Source organism: Cydia splendana, chromosome 23, assembly GCF_910591565.1.
Source record: "Cydia splendana chromosome 23, ilCydSple1.2, whole genome shotgun sequence".
Taxonomy (NCBI): Eukaryota; Metazoa; Arthropoda; class Insecta; order Lepidoptera; family Tortricidae; genus Cydia; species Cydia splendana.
This window is the reverse complement of record NC_085982.1, coordinates 4,016,815-4,040,848: the sequence shown is the minus strand read 5'-3', so window position 1 is coordinate 4,040,848 and position 24,034 is coordinate 4,016,815. Positions and strand designations below refer to the sequence as shown.

The 24,034-nt window shown below is 39.0% G+C and overlaps 2 protein-coding genes and 1 long non-coding RNA gene across 3 annotated transcripts in view; 1 reads left to right on the top strand and 2 right to left on the bottom strand.

The window, feature by feature from the left end:
• The window catches only part of LOC134801905 (uncharacterized), a 537,245-nt gene that overhangs the window by 200,943 nt on the left and 312,268 nt on the right, over positions 1-24,034 (bottom strand). The window lies entirely within an intron of this gene.
• The window catches only part of LOC134801873 (uncharacterized), a 399,153-nt gene that overhangs the window by 294,866 nt on the left and 80,253 nt on the right, over positions 1-24,034 (bottom strand). The gene's annotated exons all lie outside the window — the stretch shown is intronic.
• Positions 1-24,034, top strand: part of LOC134801711 (tyrosine-protein kinase-like otk) — a 65,338-nt gene that overhangs the window by 38,874 nt on the left and 2,430 nt on the right. The window contains exons 3-16 of the mRNA XM_063774309.1: positions 12,940-13,008; positions 13,519-13,631; positions 14,198-14,348; positions 14,957-15,100; positions 15,189-15,234; positions 15,633-15,763; positions 16,296-16,439; positions 17,006-17,122; positions 18,252-18,353; positions 18,599-18,732; positions 19,951-20,079; positions 21,591-21,757; positions 22,761-22,872; positions 23,756-23,851. Of these exons, the coding sequence (XP_063630379.1) occupies positions 12,940-13,008; positions 13,519-13,631; positions 14,198-14,348; positions 14,957-15,100; positions 15,189-15,234; positions 15,633-15,763; positions 16,296-16,439; positions 17,006-17,122; positions 18,252-18,353; positions 18,599-18,732; positions 19,951-20,079; positions 21,591-21,757; positions 22,761-22,872; positions 23,756-23,851 (1,655 nt within the window). The remainder of the gene's footprint in view (positions 1-12,939; positions 13,009-13,518; positions 13,632-14,197; positions 14,349-14,956; positions 15,101-15,188; positions 15,235-15,632; positions 15,764-16,295; positions 16,440-17,005; positions 17,123-18,251; positions 18,354-18,598; positions 18,733-19,950; positions 20,080-21,590; positions 21,758-22,760; positions 22,873-23,755; positions 23,852-24,034) is intronic.

Genomic DNA, 24,034 nt, shown 5'->3' with positions numbered 1-24,034 from the left:
GTTTACTAACGTGCCCCCAGATGAAATTATATGGCGGTAGCACAGAATAAGTAATAGTACTACCGTACAGAATGGACACTTCCTACAAAACCGAAGTTTGACAGCGATTCAGGGTCGAATCATGATATCCCTTCCTTCTAACTTATGGCTTATATTTAGGGTAGTCCAAATTTAAGTAATTATCTTATATGTGGTCGTGCATGCAAAGGGACGTCAAGTTGTGTCAAACCTAATAATTGCTAGGAGCAATGCTGAACCGAACGGAGCCGAGTTTGCCCGAAGTCAGGAGTGGCTCCCCACTGGCGGTAGACCCGTTTGTGTACAAATCGCGAGAGTTTAAAGTGTTATGTTATATAAGTGCTCGTAAAAACTAGGAGCTCCCATTGGTTGTTAAGTTTGCTGTAAAAATAGCAGTAAATAATTTTATAACTAGATAAACTTTTCTTATTACCAAAAGAATAATTTTACGGAGAACTTTACGAGAATAACTTCGTCAAGTATACACGTCTCATTTATTTTGGAGAGACAATAATTTCAGCAGGAAAACACATCTCATTCCTGTCACGTAGTGGTCGCGTCTAGTGATGCGCCGTTCTTGGGAATGTTCCTGCCAAATCTTGGTAAAATAAATACTATAGAACAATTTCCCAAATCGACCTAGTTTAATAAGCTCGTTAAGGTTTGTGTTGTGGGTACTATTGAAATTATGATACATATAGTTTAGATGTTTATCTGCAGCTACACTATCCGTGGGTACTATACTAGAGTACATAAAACTCATTTTTAAGAACAAATCCGTACACGGCGGCAAGAAGTTGATATATGTCGGGAAAAAATTGAAGAAATTTGAACCTTACGTAATTTTATTTTAAGTTCAAATTCCTTCGGCAGAATATCTCGGGTTATCAACTTCTTCCCGCCTTGTACGGAAATAATCGTGATTCGGGATTGGCAGGGTTCGAATCCAAGACTTTCAGCATTGTAGGCAGTGTCATTACCGGCTAGACGGCTAGGCTAGGAGGTCTAATCCTGCCGTGAAAATATATACTTATGTAACGTTATCTGCATCTCTATCGCTCTTGCATATTCGAGAGATAGAGAGACAGATAAAGAAAGAGTTTTTTGCGGTAGGGTCTCTGCTCGCTTACTTTTCGTAGATTTCGTACTATACGTATAAGAAGTGCCGTGCGAGTGGATAGCGAATGGCGTGAGAGCGCTTCGCCAAATCTAATGCCAGGATCGCACGTACCGAGTAGAGTGGCGAGACAGTAAAACGAAGTATGAAATTGTTACTCGGCCGAGTAAAACTTCCATACTTCGTTTTACTGTCTCGCCACTCTACTCAGTACGTGTGCCAGCTGCATAAGGGACTACAGCGAACATCGAAGTTCGGAAATTGCGGGCATCTTTCTCTGTCATTTTAATTATACTTTAATTAATGGAGTAAAAGAGAAAGATGCCCGCATTTTGCGAACTTCGGTGTTCGCGGTAGGCCCTCTGGACACATCGGCACCGCTTAAAACCATGTTTGTCGAATATTCCCGCTTTGGAATGTTCCCAAAGTGCATCACTAGCCGCGACTCGTGGCTAATTAATTTCGTGCGGAAACACGGTATTAGTGCAAGTATTCTTGTTTGACATTGTTTATTTTGCTCCGAGATGAAAGGAGCTATTTTTGTCTGTATACGAGTAGACTTTCGGATCAATAACTCGCTTTGTTCAACTTTTAACTATTCGTAATAGGATATCGTTTTTTAGTAATAATGATTTACTAAATGCATGAATAAATACAAAGAAACACATATATCTTACATTTTACTTCCTTCCGACATCCACTATCGGATCTGACATGTGAAAACGCTCTAACAATAAGAAGTCGGCGCACTCGATATATTTATTATGTATATGTATAATTAGTAGTGCTGTTCAACTTAGACTAAAAAAAAAAGCCTTTTAGTTCAGTAGTTAGTTCAAAGTTTAAGTTTATTTTTTCAAGATAATTTAAGAACATGGTTTTTAGAGTAACCTAACCCTAAAATGACTTAAAATAATGTATGTATGGTTATTAACATACAATGGGACACATTTTAAGGGACAAGTTATGGCGGTATACGATACGTGTTGATGTGAGAAGTCAAAACTTGTTTGTGTCAAATAAATATATTACAAGCTTTTGATGCGTCTTTTTAGAATATCATGAGCTTTTAATCCCGATGTCGCGGGTTCAAACCCCAGCTCGTACCAATGAGTTTTTCGGAACTTACGTACGAAATGTCATTTGATATGCCAGTCGCTTTTCGGTGAAGGAAAACATCGTGAGGGAACCGGACTAATCCTAATAAAGTCTAATAGTTTCCCCTCTGGGTTGGAAGGTCAGATGGCAGTCGCTTTCGTAAGAACTAGTGCCTACTCCAATTCTCGGGATTAGTTGCCAAGCGGACCCCAGGCTCCCATAGCAAAAAGCTGGGTAAAACGCGAGGAAGAAAAAGATTATTGTATATAATATGTTAGTTTGTAAGGTACCTATGTAGTCCCTAGGACTTAGTTGCCTGAAAATAAATGATTTGATTAATTGATTAATCGGAGCAATTCCTCTGAGCACTCCCCGTTATTCTAAGTAATATCTTTCACTGCTGTACTTATACGTTACGTCATAAAATATTTTGTTACTTACGCCAAAGTGCCGTTTTATGACATTAAGCGTTAGGGTAAGCATCCCAGTTTACGACTCCGGCACAATATTATCTAGAAATATAAAGAAAGATGTGTCCATAAGAACTGGCAGACAATTCTGACAATGTATAGCGGGATGTAGGCAAATAATGTGTCTGCGGATAGATCTCTCTACGTCATATCTGTGCCTAGTTCCCGCCATTCATTGACACATTTATTAGCCAGACATACATGTCTGGCTAATAAATATCATATTCACATAAACATCTATAACTCAGGAGCAAATATTTGTGATAAACATACATATAAATGCCCTTACCAGGATTCGAACCAAGGACCTCCTGCTTCGTAGACAGGGTCACTATCGACGTTTGTACTTTGCGTCATAAAATCTCTCTCTCTCTCTTTGGTCGGCCCCTCATGTCTGAGGATCGTGGTCAGTATCAGGGTTGCATTTGGAGCGGATGATCTGTCTCCACCGGTTTCTGTCCAATGCGTCTCTGACGACCGTGTAGAAAGCAGAGGATGACGAGTCTTTAACTTGATCGGTCCATCTTATTGGTAAATAAAACATTACACCGTCATAAAATATTACATCGTTTATTGACAAGTGCCTTTATTATAACGTTAGGGTATGCGTGCCAGTTTACGACTTTAGCACAACAGTATTAAAGATACGCTCAACCAAGCACCCCGCTCATGAAAGGAAACGTGTGTCAAATGAAGCGAGAGCGAAGTGAGGGCGTTAGCACTTGCACTTTAGAAATAATATACGTTGTGTTCAGTTTCATTCAAGCGAGCATTGGAGTATAGCATTTCATAGCACAAAATCGTTCAGTTTAACATATTAATTTATTTCTAAGTTTAAAATAGTCTAAGATATCCTACGCGTAGAGTTAAACTTAGAAAAGTCTGCAGAGATTTCGACAGCATTGTTAACGACGACAAATTTCTATAAAATTATGACTTATAAATAACACTGGCACAGCGTGTGCTGTCAAAATCTCTGCAGACTTTTTGTGGTCTAACTCTAGGTAGAAGAGTGCAAAGCAGTCGTTGCCATGCGTTTGTTGTTAGATTGACCATTAATTTCACGACCATGTTGCATTTCAAAGTATAAAACGTCGGTGTGCTATACGGGTAGGTAAGTGTGGCTGGCCCTCACATTGGGGTTTGTTTATTCATTGATTAGTGTTTATTGTTAGTTCATACATTTGTTAATGGGCCAGCCACACTTGTCTTGCAGCCACACTTATCCGTATTGACCTTGAATGAATGAATTAATGAAAGTTGAATGAAAGTATATACACAAGAACATATGGTACAGTACTGTAGATGTTACAATATAAGGTACAGTCCAAAACGCAGACATCTTCGCAGACAAGTGGCCGTCCTTATAACGTAGTATCAAACTCTACCTATGTAACTTAATATCAGGATTTCTTTTAAATCTCTACCTATGTAACTTAGTAATATGTATGTCTAATTTAACATCCTAGAGATAGTTCGAAAAGTTTATACATTTTTATGATACCGACTATGTATAGTATGTATTAACAGTATAAGTGACTTGGCATAAATAGCTGTAAACTCATACTTGTTTCTTTGAATATTGTTTGAATTGTTGACCCCTAATATGTTCTGCCATAAGGTCATCCATGATATGACAAAGCCATGTATGTGAATATTAATTGCTTAACTTTGTATCTAAACTTCACACCGTGCTACAAAAAATGCTATGCCGTCAAAATTAATCCTAGCATTTGTATAACCCCAGCAATTAATATAATAATGCCTAAAAAAATTAGTGCAATGAATATTTTATTTGTCTATAAATTATATCATTTACTACCATTTGGCGTGACTCCACACTTGACAGTTCCTTATCTCTTCCCCCGGGTAAATAATTCCGATCTACATAGTAATTGTAAACAAAAAACGCTCCTGTTCGCCATAACTTTTTTACGATTCCATTTAATGAAAGTTGCCACGCATAAACTGAATAATACAAAACATCTGACTTTAAATGAAAACCAACGGTATTTACGACCTTATAATAAAAGTCCTGAATGATATTCCCAAGCGCTCAAACCAAAATAAGTGTCACCATAAAACCGTTAAAGACGATGCGTACGCGGAGTTACACTTATCCTGGGTTTTTGAAGAAATGGTGAGGGATATGAATACGCCCCTAAGGGCCCGATTCCGTCACAAAGCGACATTTTACGCCATTCGACGTACTTTACGACATGGGGAGCCTTAATTATGGCCTGAAATGCCACTGTCTAATTAAGTTTTCGACTTTATTGGGCTATTAGAGCGTTTTTAAGTTGCGGTTTGTAAAGTAAAAGTCAGTGTTTGTCAGTTTGCGGGAGTGTGTGAAGTAGTTGGACGTCCAATTTACGCCTCTTTTGTACTTTTGGGTTTGAATTACACAACTGGTTTCTGGGAAAATAGACACAATATTGAAAGACCGTGCCGGCCGGTCTTGAATTGTAAATTAATTAGCGTTTATTTCGATGTTGAGTTTAAAACTCGAAATTAATTTGTACTTGTATAACTACGCGCCGACTTACGAGTATAAATCAATACTTGTAAGTCAACATTGGAAGCCTTCCTCATATCATAAGATCTTGCTCTTTCACAGACCCATAAAGTTTCAGCGTTCCAGCCCTTGGCTGAAACCGCTACAAAAATGAAGTGCCACAAAATCCTTAGTGAAGGAATAAAATCCCGCCGCTATAATATGCAGCCCTCGAGTCAACACTTTACGTAATCGAATAGTTTTGAAATGAAATTGAGCCACATAGACTTATTCCCTTCGCGAGAACCGACGTAACTAGGACTTTTCTATGTTATGTGTGTTCTTGGACTTTTGTAGATGTGTGTACTGTTTTTAGACCTAATTGTAACGTATTCTGGCAAATAAACAAGTATATTCAATTATATTCGTTTGAGATTCGCCGATGGACAGTTCAGGGCATTTAGTGACTATTTAAGTAGATTTAGTAGATGAATGTTTTAGGTGAAATTTTCTCTCTAAATGCATTTACTTAAATGCTTGTTTAAAAGTACCATGACCGTGAGATATGTCATCGAACTAGGTGCTCGCAAATATCTGAACAATACTGTATTGTCAAGGCTTTACCTTATAAAATGTAATAAAAAAATATAAGAACCATAAAACTAGGCATCAGTCGAAGCACTTACACAATACGAGTTCGTTTAGTTAGGGCCACTTGCATCATCCCACTAACCCGGGGTTTACCGGTTAAACCTGGAGTTACCATGGTTACCAGTACAATTTGACACTGGGTTAACGGTTTAACCGTTTATCCCCGGGTTAGTGGGATGGTGCAAGTGGTTGGTGGGCATCAGAATGGTTAGGCTAGGGATCAGAATAGCACCCTTAATCTAATACATAGCGCTGCAGCGTACCGTTTTGTGCGCGTGGGGGCGCTGCTCGTAAAATTTTACGACCGTTGCCATGGTTACCGGCGCCATTATGGCTCTAGTTCGCCGCGGCGGCGCTAGGGGCGCTGAGGTGCTAAGGTTATATCTTAAAGGGTATTTAATTTTGAAACTGAAAATCATTAGGCTCTCTACACATCTCATCGAGTGAGAGAGAGATAGACCTATCAATTTGTGTTCGTACTATATATACATAAGAAGGAGAAGATGCTATGTTGCGACATTATGCGTCTTTACTTTCTAATTAGTTTAGTACTTAGTTGGTTACTTGTTGTTGGAATATATATTTTAAGCTTGCCGTTTACAAGTCAATTTTGAGACCAGTTAGTTTGCACACACTATAATGTTGACTCAAAAAGTCTGTCTGTGGCATAGGTAGTAGCTCTCAAAGGGACGGACCGATTTCGATGTGGTGGTTTTACGTGAAAGCGAGTTTCCTTGTGGTGATTTATAGCTATGTATGATAAAACACGAACCAGTTTGAAGAGTATCAGCTCTTTTCCAAAATGATGTACCGTCTGTATCTTAAGGTATTTAAATAAAAGTAAACAAACAATTAGTAAATTTTCGGGTAGTTATAACATTTATTGGCTAACCGACCAATTACAAAACCGCCTGGACGCCGCACTGAACGACCTGTCTTTAACCTACATTATTTCGTGTAATGTTTTCATCTACCCTCAACTGGCTTAAGGAGCCATTTGAGGGTAGATTTTGCTTACTGTTATTTAAATACCTAAAGATACAGAGGATAATGCATGTTTGGCACATGGTATAATAATATACTCCGCCTCCTGGTACTCTATTCCGAGATTCGCGTATGACCTAACTGACACGGGCCTACGTCATCATGCTGTTTACAGGTTCTCAAACTTTAAAATGTGGGAGAATTTTAACCAACGTTGAAAATTATTTTAACGGCATTAATTTTAAGTTATTCATGTAGAAACATAGTAAAATAAAACAAATCTAATGTATTAAATTAAACTTTATTTATCTATACAAGACAAACGTTTAAAAAACTAATTCACAGTTACACATTAATTACCAAGCTTACGACGTGAAAAGTTTGGAAAACACTGCGACTGCTGACACTGAGCGAGAAGGAAATAACAATTAACACGCGTTCGACAAGGATGACGGTCAGGGCATGAAGTTATCTAGATCCGAATTGTCAAATGTGACAGCGCTATCCTGTGTCGCCAGTAATGTAAACAGAATTACCCGAACGTCTGAAATTTCTTTCGTGAATCGGAAGATATTGCTAACGAATAATTAAAAATGACGTGTTATTGTAAAAATTAAGATAAAATACATTATAAATGAAAATTATAAAATTATAAAGAAATATTTTAACTTATTAACCATAGCTATAATGTACCCATGTAACATGTTATGTTGAAATAAAGTGGCAATGTTATTGTGACGTAGGCCCGTGTCACTCTGGGAATAGAAGACCATGTTTTATTAGACCATGTGTTTGGCATAATGCGTACCTAGGGTTTTTTTTTTTAATTATTGTCTGAATTCGAACGGTACCTTACCCACTATAATGTTGACTTTATAAATGCAGTTGCCAACGTAACAATCCAATATCGTCGAGACACATAAACAATAAGTTTGGTTGAGTTAGTTAATTTATGGTGTGCAGCGTAAGCTCAGACAGGCAGACGGTTTATGGCTCGTTCGACCAATAATTATAAGGTTGTCGTGGCTAATACCTATTATTATGATACTGTAATATAATGATTGTTTTACTTGTATTCATTAAATACTGAAGGATTAAAAGAAATGGTATTTACTCGTACAGAGGAAGTTGTTGCTAGGGATATTTTTAAATTGGATTTAGTTCATGCAATTGATATGTCCCCAATTATTTTCGTCCATTTGGTCACGTTTCCAATACAATACAACCTTCTATGACCGTAACAAAAGGGACAAATAAAAAATGTATGAAAATATGGGGACGCTTTATTTCTCGTAATATATTTAATCAAAAGAGCTCGTTATTCTGATTGGAAATAATACAAAAATTTCGAATGCGTATCAAATTACACCACACTAACACTTATTATTATTCTTGGATACTAACACTTCAAGAATAAGATAAGCTCCTGGTGGCAGAAAGGAGACTCCTCCGAAAGATCCTGGGCCCTGTGAGAAGAGCAGATGGCAGTTTCGGGGTCCGTAAAAACGTCGAGATTGAGGATCTTGTGGCTGCGCCCAATATTATCGGCGAGACAAAAGCCCACCGCCTCCGCTGGCTTGGCCACGTAATGGATGAAGATCGCGGCGCTAAAAAGGTATATCTGGGACACTTGGTAGGGCGAAGACCGATCGGGCGTCCCAGGTATCGCTGGGGCGATGAGGTTGAAGCGGACTTGCGCGATCTTTGGGGCAAGACTCATTTTGGGGCGCTGCGCCATTAAGTAGTAGTAGTAGTAGTACGAATCCGGTACGAATGGAGGTCCAAGGGGGAGGCCTATGTTCAGCAGTGGACGTCTTATGGCTGAGATGATGATGATGATGATGATGAGTAGTAGTATCAAATTCCGTACAACTTTAAATAGAAAATACCAATGTACATAATGTAAGACTTTAAAACACGAGTTTGGGTTCAGGTGTCTAATTTGTACAATAGCATGCATTACTTTATTTACACACATGAACTATAAGTATGTACTCTAAGATGAAACAGTAGCGGGTAAGTGCGGCAAATATGATTTCTAATAATCAAGCCAATCACAGTTTTAGCTGGGAAAGGGTGTCTGGAAAAAAAATCCAAACATAATACCAATCTTTCACACATATTAGGAATTAATTTATCTTTGCCATCCACACTGCACCCTGTAGGCCAAGCGTCGTTCAATTATCTGTGATAAACCTCTTAAAGCATATTTACTCTCAATAATGCCTTCGCTTGTGGCTGATAAAGTCCGAGCCTCTACAAATAAGACTTCAACGTCTGTTTGTATTCAGTAATCTAATCTATGGCATGCGCATCGGTGCGATATTCAACACTGAGTACCTATAGATTGACACACGCTACACACAGTAAGTAAGTAAACACTTTATTGTACGAAAAGAAAGGAATATTGGTTATACCACATAAAACATAAATGTGTAGTACAAAGGCGAACTTATCCCTAAATGGCGAACTTATCCCTCTTCTAGTTAACCTATACCTAAAGGAGTAAGTACCCACAGTTTACATACATGTCATTATATAGGCACACAGACCAACCATGAGTTAGTGAATATATGATTACATACAAAGTTGTTACACGGCTTCGTATTTTACAGAAACTACCCTAGAATCTCTAGACAAAGTAGTTTCTATGAAAGAATATTCTAGGTAGGTTCAACGCAGAAGTCGCGGACAGTAACTTGTTAAAACATATTTAAAACCGGGTCTATCACGATTTTATTTTAATGGTATATAGACTTATAGAGACTAGTTATCTTATAAATGAGGAGTCTTTTCAAAAGGGCTTATTTCTCTACGAAGACTATACAAAAATAAGCCCTTTTGAAAAGACACTCCTCAAATAAAGTAATTCACTTAATTACTAGAGTTGTAAAGCTTGACCAGGCCCCAATTTCACCACGGTGACAGGTGCGACAATTGTAAAATCACTGTTGCTGACGTCACAGGCATCCATGGACTACGGTTACCACTTACCATCGGGCGGGCCGTATTCCTGTTTGCCACCATCATTGTATTATTTAAAAAAACTTTATTATATCGGAAAAAAACAGATATTTCTTTTGCGAAGTTTCTGACAATTGTCAAGATTTAGAAGAATTGTAGGTAATTCTTGACAGGTAATGAGTTATATGTCGGAATTTCGTGACAATTGTAGTGTTTCTTGTGACAATTGTCATAAACTTAGCAAGAGAAATATCTGTTTTTTTTCGATATAATAAAGTTTTTTTTAATAAAACAATGATGGTGGCAAACAGGAATACGGCCCGCCCGATGGTAAACGGTAACCGTAGCCCATGGATGCCTGTGACGTCAGCAACAGTGATAATTTACGATTGTCGCACCTGTCACCGTGGTGAAATTGGACCCAGGAATATGTGATCATTGTCAAGAGGGCGCTGTTATTCTCATGTATAGGGTGACAGGTCAGTACAGTATGAAAAAAATAGTTCCAGTGATATTCCGCAACATGGCGCGTGATCATATATTCCTGGTCAAGCTTTAGCTACACAACGAAGTTTTTATTCTAGCTATATTAAACCTCAAAAGTGTATTGTATAAACTGCCATATTGTCGACAACTTTTCAACGAAGGGCCATGCGTAACATCCATCAACACAACGTCACATCACTACGTGAAGTCCGTAACGTCCGACTTGTTGACGGCCCGTGTACACAGTGACGTCACGTGTAGCTTCACTCAACATGTAGTACAGTCGTTACCGCTTAGCGGATGGAACAGTTATAGTTCAAAGCTGAGAATCTACGTAACGAATAGGCATATCGCGCTTGAAATGTTCTGTACGGATATGGTCGTTTTTGTCTACGTGACAGCGTGATAAAACGGTGTCCGTCACTTTCTATCCCGCGGAGTTACAAAGTGACAGTTATTTTATCACGTGGATAAAGCGATCCATAATACGCCTGCTGGATGAAGTGCGTACCTATTCCAGGTGTGGTCGAATCAGCGAAGAAAATAAAAGTGACACAACTCGAGTCGGACCTCAGACCAAGCTAACCCTGCATGGTATTTGCAAAGAGAAAGTGTGGAAATTTCAGATTTCTCTGAAAATATGACGTGAAGGGAGTGTCACGTCACTTTGTTCTGTCATAGAGAAATAGCACAGAGTGCTCACTCCATACATCAGTTTTGGTATTTTCGTAGTCGACAATGTCGACATCTAGCATCGAGTAGCGGAATTATCTGTACCGCTATTTGATACTAGATGTCTCGAGTGTCGCGACTCACGAAAATTGTATTGAACAACAATTTACAAGTAATATTACAAGCAGAAGGAGTTGAAGATTTCGCAAGAGTTCCGGTTATATTAGCTGAAAATTGTTGAGCATTAAGGTGACAGTCCATTTCCAACGACAGCAGCACTACCATTCATTTTACTATGGAAATTGACAATAACACCGACGCGTTCGTACTAGTAGTGCAGCTGCGGTCAGAAATGGAATGTTACCCTTAGACTTTTCGGTCGTCGCAACATCTATTGTCAAGTAGCAGTACTGATAATTCCGCTACTCGAAGATAGATGATGTCGACTATGAAAATAATAGTCGTTTTGGTGCCAAAACTGGTGTATGGAGACTATGGAGAGAGCACTCTATGTAGGTACTTTTTTCTCAAATTGACATACAATTGACAGACGGACTCTATGTATATACTTACACAAAATCAAATTTGTTACTATCAACTTTTCATGGCAGTGTATCTTTAAAAACACATAAATTTACACCCTCTTTTTATATATTTTTCTAAGTCACTTTCTCTTTCCTTGCTCAATATTTTTTTAATTTGCCAAGAAAAGGGTTAACGGCCAATTTATAATAGGCCCTAATTCTTACATTTGTAATCTCTATGAATAGTGTTAGGCTAGGAACTTGTTTATTGCCACGTTCTGTTTACCCTTTGATGTTGCCGCGTTTACGTTCATGTTTATGTTAACGCCCACTGGAACTACTTATTTTCGGAGTCGGGTAAATATAGCCTCTAGTTCATAGTGCCGCGATGAAGTGTTGAATGAGTTGGAGATATTTTGAACGCGTATATAGTCATTGCGTCAGTTCACCGTCCAGTGCCTGTTTCCGTTCACTTGGCGTAGTTGTTACAAAGAATTGCGTATCATTTGAGTATATATTCAAATTATACGCATTTCTTGAATATATAGGCATATATTCAAATTATACGCAATTATGTAGCAACTACGCCAAGTGGACGGAAACAGGCACTGGACGGTAAACTTACACAATGACCCTATATCCTACTACATCGGACCCAGTTAACTATCATGGCATTTGCTAAGACAAGTGTGGAAACGTCAAATTTCTATGATAATATGGATGGGCATCATGGCTCATGGCATTTGCTAAGACAAAAATTGATTTTTATGACAATATGGCGTTTATAATGCTAACTTTAGGTAGTTATCATATAAAAAACGCTTGATCCAATGTGGCGAATGTTTTCTCGTAACTTTGATGCGAAATATGCAATGATTGCAAATGCGGTTCATAGTAGCCGTTGTCATCGATAATTAAAGCGTACCTACATACTAGGAATATTTATGTTATAAAAAGTCACGTACTTTGTATGTATGATACAAATACTTGTTAATAGTTGTAATTTTAACTGCATACAAAAATCTTTAATTTCTTGCAAAATAATGAAATGTTCTAACAGTCAACTATGTATATGTTTTATTTTTTATATACTTATACAGATAAGGATAATCTTAGACAGATCGACCAAGTTCCACAATAATCTTAATAATAAGTCTTGGTTCTGGTACTGTTTATTTGGTTACAAACGGTACAATAATACTTACAGATATTAATAAGTTAGTTCCCTAGAAATAATTAGTTTGAATTCAATTTATGTCTGATGAAAACTAGTTTGCTACAAAAATACACAAACCGTGAAAATCACAATTCTAACATTATTAATCTCATTGGGTTTAAATTTTTACACCCAAAAACAACTTAGATTTCTTTAGAATTCAACTTTGATTGTTATTTAAGTATAATACTTATTGCGTCACCGACGCATTATATTTTTCTAACATATTTATGTTTTGTTTACAGGTATCGACCACCATTCAGGGCATAGACTACACAAGCAAAAGACCAACAGAAAACACCGGGCTACTAATGGTATGTTGATGCAAAATATGTAGTAAATTGAGACTGAACAGTTTAAGTCTGTTGACCTCTAGCGACATCTCGTGGCGAATAGCGCAACTAAATGTAACTGAAATTCGACGTGGTAAATTAACGTACCTTTAATAGTTCGGCACTGGAGCTAAAGACTAGATGCTTAACTTAATTACGAGATACACTAATTGCCGCAGAAAGGGTATAATGTTAGGCTCGTCAACAATTTACTAATAAATCAGCAGCAAGTGGCGATACGTTGGATTGCGCCAATCCAAGACACGAACGCCATCTATGATTCAATAGTCGTATTATTGCAATTGAATGTACCTACTAATAGGGAATAAATAAATTTATAAATAAGTTCAATAATTCAGCCGCCGTTTTAAACTTAAGTACAGATTTGCAATTTGGCCCCAAATAAGTAGCTGCTGAGTAAAAGCTTGAAATTAGCTGTTTTTTCAACGATCTTCGACTAAGCTTTTGTCAAAAACACGTGTATTTTCACAGAAGAGCTTCACTTCGATCCAAAGCCATTCAGTAAGAAGATTGAACTGAATACACCCGGGAAGATCCATTGTAAAGTGGCTGGTGGACTCTCTCCGACCGTGCAATGGTTTTTGGTACGTAATTGGTTTGCTATTTGTTCTCTTTTTACGTTTTTTTCAACAATACTATCTCTATTCTCTTTGCTTACAGATAAGATAACAAACATAACGAAAAGTATTAGGTAGAGTCAGTTCGGAAAGAGAAGAGTTGTGGAATGTATTGTGCCCCATATATTTCACGGCTCTTCTCTTTCCGCACAGACTCTATGACGAGATCGTTTAGTTCATTATATAATTCTCATCAAATATATTAGGTACTCTGTACTCTGTATATTTAAATAAAAGTAAACAAAATCTACCCTCGAATTTAATGGCTCCTTAAGCCAGTTGTAAATGAAAACATTACATGATCAAATAATGTAGGTTAAAGTCAGTTCGTTCAGTGACATGTTTTGTATTTGGTTGGTTAACCAATAAATCTTATAACTACCCGAAAATGTAAAAATTGATTGTTTACATTTATTTAAATACCTAAAGATACAGACTATAGTATATATAGGTATATATGTGACGAGCCATTGACATTATCGAAGATACACATTTCATTGACAAAGAAGAGTTAATATAACTTTACATTACAGAATTCAGCAGACGAGCTGCCAGAGGGCGTAAGCTCGGCCAACGGTACGCTGCACGTGGCGGCGGCTGAGAAACGCCACGTTGGCAACTATACTTGCCGAGCCACTGATGGCAACCACACCATCACTGCGGAGATACACCTCGATGTCGTTGGTAAGATATGTGGCTTTCTGTCAGAGAAGGGTCCTTATGATTCATGTGCATTAGGAGCTTTCCATCAGAAAAGGGTACACATATGTACTTTTCTTCTTCGTAAAAACCGCATGCTACTGAAGGCCGACTAAGCGCTTTGTACATTTCTTAGGCCGTTGATTCAGACATAAGGGCCTCCCTCTCTGGGACGTTTTTGCTGCAAATACTGTCCATAGTAATACAACGTAGAAATGCCGCAAGCTTTGCACCATGAGCGCAGAAGGCGCAATAAAGCACTTACAATCTGCACCTCTCAATCTAAGGGCCACCAAACGTTTTGAACCGTGCGCCACAGTTAGGCCCTGGTCTCCTATAAACGCCATCGGCCGCTTACAGCGTCTGCGTCACGATGCTTACTATAGAGATGTACTGTTGTGGTCTGTTTTAGACGTCGACGTCAGCGTCTTTTTTGTTCAAAAACGTTGACGCTGACGCCAGACGCCGCGTACAGCATAAAATAGGAGACCAGGGCCTTAGGCCTCCGCTTTCGTTTCGGGGTTGTACTCGTATTGTTGTAACTGTCATGGATCTCGTCTACAAACAATAACTCTTTGTTTATATTTATTCAGTATCACCAAAAGTAATCGAGCCCCTTCCGGACACGGAGATACACATCGGCGAGCGCCAATCGGCGCTTATGAACTGCCGAGCTATTGGTGACCCGCTACCAACCACGCATTGGGTCCGAAATCTCACCATTATTAACCAATCGCGTAAGTTTTAATAGTTATATTCATGATTCTAGACTTCTAAACCTTAATATTCTTTGGGTATAACTCTGAATTGATTTTTTATTTACAGAAGATGGCGTGGATATCGAAGGAGGTGTAAATGCGACACACGCCAGGTTAGATATAAAATCATACATGACGTTTTCAATGACAAAGTGTGGCAATATCATAATTAATGTAAAATTATATTGAAATATGACGTTTATATCGACACCCTAACTTTCTTCTAATCAAGTGGGTGCATAGTGGGTTATACGGACTCAAGTTACGAATTTTTATATAATAGTAGTTTATATGACTGCTACATAATGAAAGCCATTAAAATACGAGTGTGGGTTTTTGAAACGAACAAAGTGAGTTTAATAAAAGGATCGGACGAGCTCATATCGGATCAGCAGTGACAAACAAAATTCAAATCTAATTTTAGAACCTTAATATCGTTTTTTTGGCTGGCAAATTTAGATCCCTGAAATTCAAGCGATTGTGGAAAAAAAAATAATAAGTTTTTTTGCAGAATGTTGTTACTAAACAATGGCTCCCTATGGATTCGTTCAGCTCGGCGTGAAGACTCAGACCGCTACGCTTGTACGGCGGGCAGCGCCGCCGGTATGGCGCGCACGGAACTGATCCTCACTGTACATCCAGGTAAACATTCTATTCAATGGCAATGTCGGCTACATATGTTTATCATATAATTTTTCACCATTTTTCGCGTTTTGGTTATTATGGCAAGCTTGTTCATAGGTCAAATTTAGCCGCCGCCGGTATGACGCGTACTGTCTTTACATTCACTCCTTACTTTACATTCAAAATAAAATTTAGGTACTTAAATGCCTACTGTTGGGTTTTGTTCGACGGACTGATATTTAACCATTTCTGAGTAGATATAGATACATTTACGTATTACACGAATTGTTTACTCGTTTCTTTACTCCCTGCTCCACATGGCGACCCTGCGCACATGAAATTTTCTAAACACACACAAATAATTACATCATTGAATCATTGTCAAGGCACGCAAAGTAAGGAACGATCTGACGAGCTAGTTTAAAGGCCGATGTTTGTCGAGGCCTCTCAAAAGCCGAGCTCAAGCAATCCCTGTTTTTGACTGAAATTATATAGTTAGCGATATTCACAAATACGTGATTAACGTGATATACAATAAAATAATTTGCAGAGGGCTACTACGCGGACGGCGGGAGTGAATCTGGAGCCGGGCGAGCGGTGTTAGTGGCAGCAGGAGTTGCAGCAGGTTACATGCTACTGGTGTTGGCGCTGATGCTGTATTGCAGGAGGCGTCGGCGTGAGCGGCGTCTTCGTGGTAACTATACTATTGAGAACATGCAATATTATATATGTTAAACAACATTTATTTAAAATGCAAAAATGTGAATATACAATTGTATTTTTTTTTATCGTCATATCGTAATAATCGTGTAAATGCATAACACTTTTATTAGATTCCTTATGTTGAAACAAGAAAAAAAAAATAGTAATCAATACTTACACGCAATCTTTTACGGCAAAATAATGAAAATCTTAATAGTCTTTATTTTTTCCATACAGTTATTTATAGTTCTATGTCTATACCGCCTTTTTTATGTCTAGATTAAACTTTACTAAAGCTCGGTTTTCCTAGGATAGCGGTGCCGTCATATAGCGGCCGTCTCCATACAAAGTAATACGGCTAAATATGGATGTCGTAGTATTTGTATGGAGACGGCCGCTATATAACGGCACCGCTATCCTAGGAAACCAGAGCATAACCATTAACACAGAAGATCAGAGCGTAATGCTCTAAAATATAGTATTATTAGATATCCTCCTGTCTTTTAAATAAACTATTAGCATACTTAATAGGCACATTTACTACTTTTTTATTCGCAGGTGAAAAGATAGAGCTAGAAATGGCAGAAGGGCGAGAAAAGTTGGTGGAAGAAGGCGAGGACAAGCCCAAGACCAACGGAGCACCCAACGGGAAACTGCCACACGATAGAGACAGCGGTTCGTAGTCATAGCACAGAATCCATACTAATATTATAAAGGCGAAAGTGTGTCTGTCTGTCTGTCTGTTACCTCTTCACGCTTAAGCCGCTGAACCGATTTAGTTGAAATTTGGTATATAGTTTGAGTCCCGGGGAAGGACATAGGATAGTTTTTATGTCGGAAATCATCCCCGAAGAGAGTGCAAAGGGGGGTGGAATTGAAAGAGTTAATGCATTGCCTAATAAGTGAAGTAAGCAATGCGCGAATTGAGTGATTGCTATTAGCACTATCCAGGCGCTATACCTACTTTAGCTGCTGTTACTAATTCCACGCAGACAAAGTCGCGGGCCAAAGCTAGTAAATAATAGTACTAGTTGCAGAAGGTTCACTCTCTAACAAAACGCGTCTATTGCGACAGATATGACCGCAAGGTGGCGCAAGCGCGAGCAGGCGTCCGTTTCGCAGCGGTGCGCGGCAACTACTACTGCTAGACACCAAAATTGGTGTGGGCCGCATGTACTTGTAGCGACGCAACGAAATCGCGGAATGAGCCCCGCCTGGCCATAATCATATCATAGGCTCTTCGAGAGCCGTCATTTTCATAGATGACACCAAATGTTTGACTTTTTTGCTTATTATAAGAATATGCCTAAAACGCTTTTTTATGCTTTTATTGTATTTTTGTGCATATGACAGCGGCCAGACAAGTCCAATTTTATGTTTGGAAGTAATATTCACCAAACCTACAAACATTATGACGCATGATTAATTCTAATTCTAATGAGAGACGCGGTGTTGTATGGAAATAGGTCTTTTCTATATCTAGGATATTATATAAAAAAACAAGTCAAGCTTATTTTGCCCTATAATTGGAGATAAAAAAAGGAGATAAAATTAAGTTTATTGCACACAAAACAGGCAGTACAATACATAAATTGTTGTGACATCGGGTGGGTGCTTAGCATGGGTTAAATAGTACCGAATTTCCAGGGGTCCCCGAACTAGGCTAGGCCTGTACCGCGGGAGACCAAGTATGCATTTGTATGTCATGAGTAACAGTTGGAATAATAGAGAAAAATAAAAAATTATGAACTAAAAGTACATTGTTTGTTAGTGTTAGTTAGTAATTAACTGGGTGTTGTTTCAGGTGCCGACACGTCAGAGGTATCGGCCGCATCCCGTGTGTCCCGCCGAGGATTTGAACATCTCGCGGCCCCGAGAACCTTACTCACGGAGCAGATCCCTCTAGGTAAATAGGAACAAGTATCGAATTATTACGTAGCGTGTTCTAGAACACTCTAAAATAACCACACACACACACACACACACACACACACACACACACACACACACACACACACACACACACACATCCCAAAAATCTGATACACACACACACATAAAAATACTCACTCACGCCCGTGTACATACACATCATAATTTCACGTTTGTTTACGTACGTATATTTTTACTAACAATGTCAACCTCTCTCAGGCCGCGGTGAGTTCGGCGAGGTGTCGCTGGCGCGCCTCGACGTGTCGGCACTGAAGCGCGCGCGTTCGGCGGCCGCCAACTCAGCCCCACGGTTGCGTCCTGTACTAGTCAAGGCCCTGACTTCGAAGGACGAGGTAACTATGTCGTAGAAGGCCCCTAACTACATTGTGCCCCTAGAAAACTAATTTATTTATTTTATTATATTTGAAAAATGTTTACATGACCTTACAGATAGATCCAATGCGCCATGAAACTTAACATTAACATATACCAAACAGGTAAAGTGTCATTCTATGGAACTTGCTAACTATGTAAACAAACCGCCATATTGAAATTGTCAAAGAATGATAAATTTACTAGTGACTTTTGTTTACATAGGTAGCAAATGACACTTTACAAATAACAATCAGGTACAAACAAACAATTACAGATAATACAATTAAAAATCACTAGTCCCATATCACATCCACAATTACACCTTAACGGATGTAGGCCTCGCATCCATCACCTCACAGAAACCTGTACAAAGAATTCTGTCCGCTTTGAATAATTTTACGGTTTAGACTCACCTGTTTTTAGTCACTCGCGATACACGGCCGTCGTGAACGCTGCTCGCACTGTGAGTGCTTGAGAAAGGAGACCTAGGCTCCCCGAAACATGTCGCGCGAGTCACTTAAAACAAGTGAGTCTAAACCGTAAAATTATTCAATGTTAGTATGTCTCACAACAGTTTAAATTCGAATTCTGTCCGCTGTTTGTACTGTAACACAACTTAATAAGTAGTAAAGTGTATTCATCCTTACTTGTCCTATCATGTAAACAAACACTTTTCTCTGGAATTACACAATAATCACTCAAAATTTATTTATTTTTATTTTTTATTTCAACTTTATTGCACGATAACAAAATTTACAAATGGCAGACTTAATGCCTTAAGGCATTCTCTACCAGTCAACCATTGGGTCAAACAGAAAACTTGTACTTAGTGCAGGATTGTAGACAACGAGAAGAATTATGAATGTTGAAAATGAAAATGTTGTATACTTAAAGAAACTCACAAAGTATTGAAATCAGCCAAATAACCACTGAAAAATATAATTTCTAATAAGATTTTCATCAATAATCGAGTAGAAGCCGGTGCTGCTCGAAGATAATCGCAGTAACGAATGGATCACCTCAAAAACATCAGACATTACGATGTCTAGATTTTCTATGGATTTGACGTTTGTTTACATGATAAAACACTTAAGGATGAATATACTGACTTTTAAGGATAATCCAAACTATTTTCTAAAACAGCACGTCCAAAAAAAAGAATTTACTATTTGAAAATTGTAAATTTTGTCTACTAGGCGGCCGGAGCAGAATTCCGTCGCCAACTGGAATTATTCGGGCGAGTCCGACACGAAGGCGTCGCGCGCCTGTTGGCGCTCTGCAGCGACGCAGACCCGCACCTTATGATCCTCGAGCACACTGACTGGGTATGTTATATATATTATTGACCGAAGCGAAGCGAAGGTCTACGTTTTGACTCGGGCATTTTGCTTTCGTATGTCCGGATGTTCTCCTCTACAGGTCGCAATTCTTAACCGATTCTCGTGAAATTTTGTGACCGAATTTTATGACTAAATAAAATTTTTTTGTCAATCCGGTTTTTGGAAATTTTTAAAAACGGCGGAGTCGTGATACCTGGCGCCTAAACAAATAGTCGTATCGATATCATAAGACTTTTTTCTTTTTGAGACATGTTTACAGAGTTAATAGCAAAAAATGCAGAAAAAAATTATCGCTGGTTTAGGCGGTATTTAGATATTTAATTTTAACTAATTTTAATTTGAGAAGGAGTAGCTAAATTTCGCCAACCCATCTAAGAACTATTTGGCTCAGTTTGTAAACGTTCGCTTTATCTGTTTGCACAGAGGGTCTGGGTTCGATCCCCAGTAATTGTATGCTGGGATATTATAACTTTTTGTATTTTTTTACAAATAAATTTCGTATTGTTTTTCTTTAATTTACTATACACCGTGTTTTTATTGAATTCCGTTAACTTCGGGGTATAGTTAAGTACGTTTATAAGAACTAAATGGCATAGTTAATTTTCAAAAAAAAAATATTTTTTTGTTTTCTTTTTTGTTTTTTTTTTGTTTAAAAAGTAATTAAATGTAGCATATAGCGTTGTTGTAACACGGGCATTACATTTAACTCAACCAAACAATTGAAATCTGTGACATATCAATGTCATTTCGTACATCAATCGACCGAGATTGTACTTAAGTTTAGTAGCAAATGTATGAACTCATTCTAAACACTAATCAATATGTAAGCCGGCCCTAAGGCAAGTGTACACGCTTGTGGATTATGGATTATCTCCGAAATGGACTTAATTAGAACATCGGTGTCTTTGAGAAAGTTACTTGATTTAAGCTCAGGAATGCACCCTTGAAATTAACGGAAATCAAAAAAAACACGGTGTATTTAAAGCTCTTAGCACCATGTTATTTCAAGCTCTGCTCGCGAGGTCTACAGCTCACAGAGCCACTAGTATTAACTCTCACACCTTGTCACCCACTCTCACCCATAATTTTTAAGTTAGGTTAAATTTTTTTCAATGGCCCAACTGTTGCATACTCTTTTTGGTGAGTCCCAAGATACAGCCTTGCCAGTTAGGGGCTTATTGGACACCTTTTGTGCATGCTACTGTATTCTTAGTTATTCCCAATAAATGAATTCTTATTCTTATATATCAGATGCCTCTTATTGGTTGGAAAGTCAAGAGTAAACAATCGAACAAAAACGTGCTAAATATACTGGCGCAGCCGGTAGGATTCTAAAGGTAACTAAACTAAGTTTGACGTTTAAAATGACACTTGCACTGCGTGGGCTATCAAATTCGCTGCAGACTTTTCTTGGTCTAACTCTAATAATCTTGGCTAACATTGTGGCTTTGTTCGAATATTTACGGTAAATCTAACCCGAGTTTGTTTCCACACAGGGTGACCTGAAAACCTTCCTCCAAGCCACCACAGCGGAACAAACAGCCCAGTTCACCGGCGCTAGTGGCTGGCGCGCGGCGCCGCTGTCGCCGCAGCACCAGGCCTTGCTGGCCAGCCAGCTCGCGCACGCGGTCACCGCGTTGGCCAACCAGCGCCTCACACACAGGTGACGTAAAAAAAATCTGCTATATACGTCCCACTGCTGGGCACAGGCCTCCTCTCAAGCGCGAAAGGGCTTGGGCTATAATAGTCCCCACGCTAGCCCAATGCGGATTGGGGACTTCACATACATGTTTGAATTTCTTCGCAGATGTATGCAGGTTTGCTCACGATGTTTCCCTTCACCGAAAAGCTAGCGGTAAATATCAAATGATATTCCCTACATAGGTTCCGAAAAACTCATTGGTACCAGCCAGGATTTGAACCCGCGACCTCAGGATTGAAAGTCGGACGTAATATCCACTCGGCCACCACTGCTTTACACACACAGGTAACATAAAGATAAGATAACATCATACGGTCAACTACAGCGGCTATAGACAGTTTCATCACTTTAACTCATTGGCGCAGTTGGTAGGATCGGAAGACTCATTATAAATAAATAGATATTTCGGGACAATTTTACGCAGATCGACCTATACTCTGTATCTTTAGGTAGGTACTCAAATAAAAGTAAACAAATAATTTGTACATTTTCGGGTAGTTATAACATTTATTGATTAACCAACCAAATACAAAACCACCTGGATCTGTCACTGAATTATTTGATCATGTAATCTTTTCATCTGCCCTCAACTAGCTTAAGAAGCCATTTGAGGGTAGAGTTTGTTTACTCTTTTTTAAATACCTAAAGATACAGACTATAGTCACAAACTAAGCCAGGCTTGTACAGTCAGCTGCAGAGAAAAGGTACCACCCCTGCATACAAACTTCTATGTAGCGGTGGTACCTTTTCTCTGCAGCTGACTGTACTATGGGTACTAAGCGACGATATACATATATTCCGTACACGGCGGGAAGAAGTTGATAACTCGAAATATTTTATGAAGAAAGTACTTATAATAAAATTACATAAAGTTCAAATTTCTCCAACCGCCATTTATCAACTTTTTCCCGCCGTGTACGGTATACTTATATAGCCTAATAATCTTTATTTTTCCTTCTTACAGAGACATCGCAGCTGTCAATTGCGCCATCTCGTCAGCTTTGCGGCTGAAACTCACCATGGCGGCCATGTCCCGAGGGCCGGACACCGCACATTACTACAAGCGACATGACCAGGTACTTATGAATAGTATACAAACTTAGTAGGCAGTAATATAAACCCCAGATCACATTTTATGGACTTCGGCTTTGCCTCGGCCGACAATGACGTGTTATCTGAGACATTCTTACTTTACTGGCCTAGGTATGTAATCCCTCGCCGCGTCTGTCTGTTTGTGTGTTTGTATGTTCGCGATAAACTCAAAAACTTGTGAACGGATTTTCATGCCGTTTTCACCTATCAATAGAGTGATCCTTGAGGAAGGTTTAGGTGTATAATTTGTTAGCCCGTGCGAAGCCGGGGCGGGTCGCTAGTATACTATTATGCAACTGCAACAAGGGTACGCCTCGTTTCGTAACTTCTACCCTCAAAGTTTAATAAGCGTTGTTATGTGATTGAAAACAAAAGGAAATGCATAAATTAATATTTATTAACCGTAGTACTTGTAGTCGTTCGATTTGTAGCTGGCCCCGAACGGCTAAACCTTTGCCTATTGTTAAGTTAAAGCTCACGTGCTACTTACCTGCATAAAAAAGTTGGGTCGCTTTAACCGGTTATTGAATAATTACGACTCCATAATGCGGTGGATTAAGATTCAAAATGAACTAATGGAAAAATATTTTGCGAGGCTGTGTGTGTTCCCTCTACGGTTACTGAGTGCCAGAGTCGAACGAAACAGAACCAGTCTAAAATGTGTCATCGAGGTGCGTAACAAAGGCGCGTTATCGGAGAGCGCACCTACACTGGTTTTTTGAGCGTTGGACTATCCCGCGCTCAGGTGCCAATTAGAATTATACGACCCTTTTTTTGCAACAATAGACAAAGGATTGTTAACTGTTCGGGGCCAGCTAAAAATCGAACGACTATACATAAATATTTAAAGAGGGCTCTTTCTTACAGGTGATCCCACTGCGTTGGTTACCGGCCGAGGCGGCTTTAGAAGGCGAATACTCCGCCAAGTCCGACGCGTACATGTTCGCAGCCACAGTATGGGAGGTTAGTAACGCTACTCGACGAGAGGTGGCGCTAGCAGTTGTTTCTTACAGGTGATCCCGCTGCGTTGGTTACCGGCCGAGGCGGCTTTAGAAGGCGAATACTCCGCCAAGTCCGACGCGTACATGTTCGCAGCCACAGTATGGGAGGTTAGTAACGCTACTCGACGAGAGGTGGCGCTAGCAG